The following is a 1,332-nucleotide window of genomic DNA, read 5'->3' as shown; positions in this document are numbered from 1 at the left end:
CGGCGCAGCCTCTCCCTTCAGCAGCTCCGACTGGGTGGAGGCATCGGCCACCGCTGGGGTAGATGGTGCAGACCCCCCAGCTGGAGCTGCAGCCTTTGCTCTCGGATGAGTGCCCACCATTCTGCCTCAAGGGTCAGGGAGGATGAGTGCCCTTGACCTGTGCAGGTGCTCACAGAACGGTGCTGGGTTGCTGGGTTATGTGTACTCCAAGTCTCCCACTCGGCCAGTGGAATGGCCCTTTGAATGCACCCTCCCGCACGAGCTGCCGCGCCACGCCCTGTTCGCCCGTCCTGTTTGCAGCGCTCCTGGTCGCTGGTGCTCCCTGGGGCTGCCTTTTGTGGGACCGGGGGGGGGCCATCCCCGCCCACGCCTCGTCAGCCACCCTCGTGAGAGCTGCCGGCTCCCGGCGGGGCCCTGCGCTCCCCTGGGGGTTCCCCGGCTCAGGAAACCCCCCCGTACGCCGTGATCCCCCGCTCCGCTGCGGGACGCGCCTGCACCGGAGCTGATCGCCTCTGTGAGGCGCGTTAAGAGACATTAAGAGAGAGGCTGCAGATCAAACTTGCACTGGTGCCAGCTGAAGATCTATGCGAGTTTTCCCCTTCCATCACCCAGTAGATAGCATTCTGAGGTCTGCACAGTGAGATGAGCCTCTCTGTTCTTCACACTCTAACCAATTCATCAAGCAAATGAGGCAAGAAAGGAGAAGGGGAGAATGTATCCACGAAAGGCATGAAAAATCCATTTTAACTGGTTCTTTAGCATCCTACTTACCTTTATCACACAGTTTACATTTCCTGCAGTGTTCTAAACCATTGGGATGATCTGTGTATGTGTCCTCAACACAAGGTATGCATGTCGTGCTGGAATCTGCAGTGCAATGCTTGAAAACCCGAAATCCTAAAAACCAGAAACAACCCCCCCCAAAGAAGTGGCTCCATTAGCAAAGCTTACCTGGCCAGGGACTGACACTGGCATTAAACCACCCGTAACTACTATAAATTAACTACAAGGACCTCAGAAATACCCTAATAGCAATTGCAGAGATAATCCTAAAACAGAAACCAAGACCCAAAATGAAAGTCCTTGGAAACTGTGAAATTACCAAATACCACGGCAGAGAGATTCTGGCAGTTGTTGCTTCCACTCTGGAGGCTCCAAAGAAAGCGACAGGCCCTTGCGCTGTTCTAAGGGGGGGTGAATGCAGGCTAGAGGAGGACATTCTGGCGTGATGCTCACAACTGTGAGTTGCAAGACTCTCGTCAGGGTGCAGCGGGCATAGCCGGCTACAGCAGAGGAGGCGGGTCACCCCCGTGACCCGCTGCCATGCCGAGG

At 55.9% G+C, this 1,332-nt stretch overlaps 1 protein-coding gene across 1 annotated transcript in view; it reads right to left on the bottom strand.

Moving 5' to 3' along the window:
• TNFRSF14 (tumor necrosis factor receptor superfamily, member 14) overlaps positions 1-1,332 on the bottom strand; it is a 6,449-nt gene that overhangs the window by 4,864 nt on the left and 253 nt on the right. Inside the window, exon 2 of the mRNA XM_009320540.1 lies at positions 772-897. Within this exon, the coding sequence (XP_009318815.1) occupies positions 772-897 (126 nt within the window). The remainder of the gene's footprint in view (positions 1-771; positions 898-1,332) is intronic.

This window comes from Pygoscelis adeliae, unplaced genomic scaffold (assembly GCF_000699105.1).
Source record: "Pygoscelis adeliae isolate BGI_AS28 unplaced genomic scaffold, ASM69910v1 Scaffold213, whole genome shotgun sequence".
Taxonomy (NCBI): domain Eukaryota; kingdom Metazoa; phylum Chordata; class Aves; order Sphenisciformes; family Spheniscidae; genus Pygoscelis; species Pygoscelis adeliae.
This window is presented reverse-complemented; position numbering and strand designations above follow the sequence as displayed.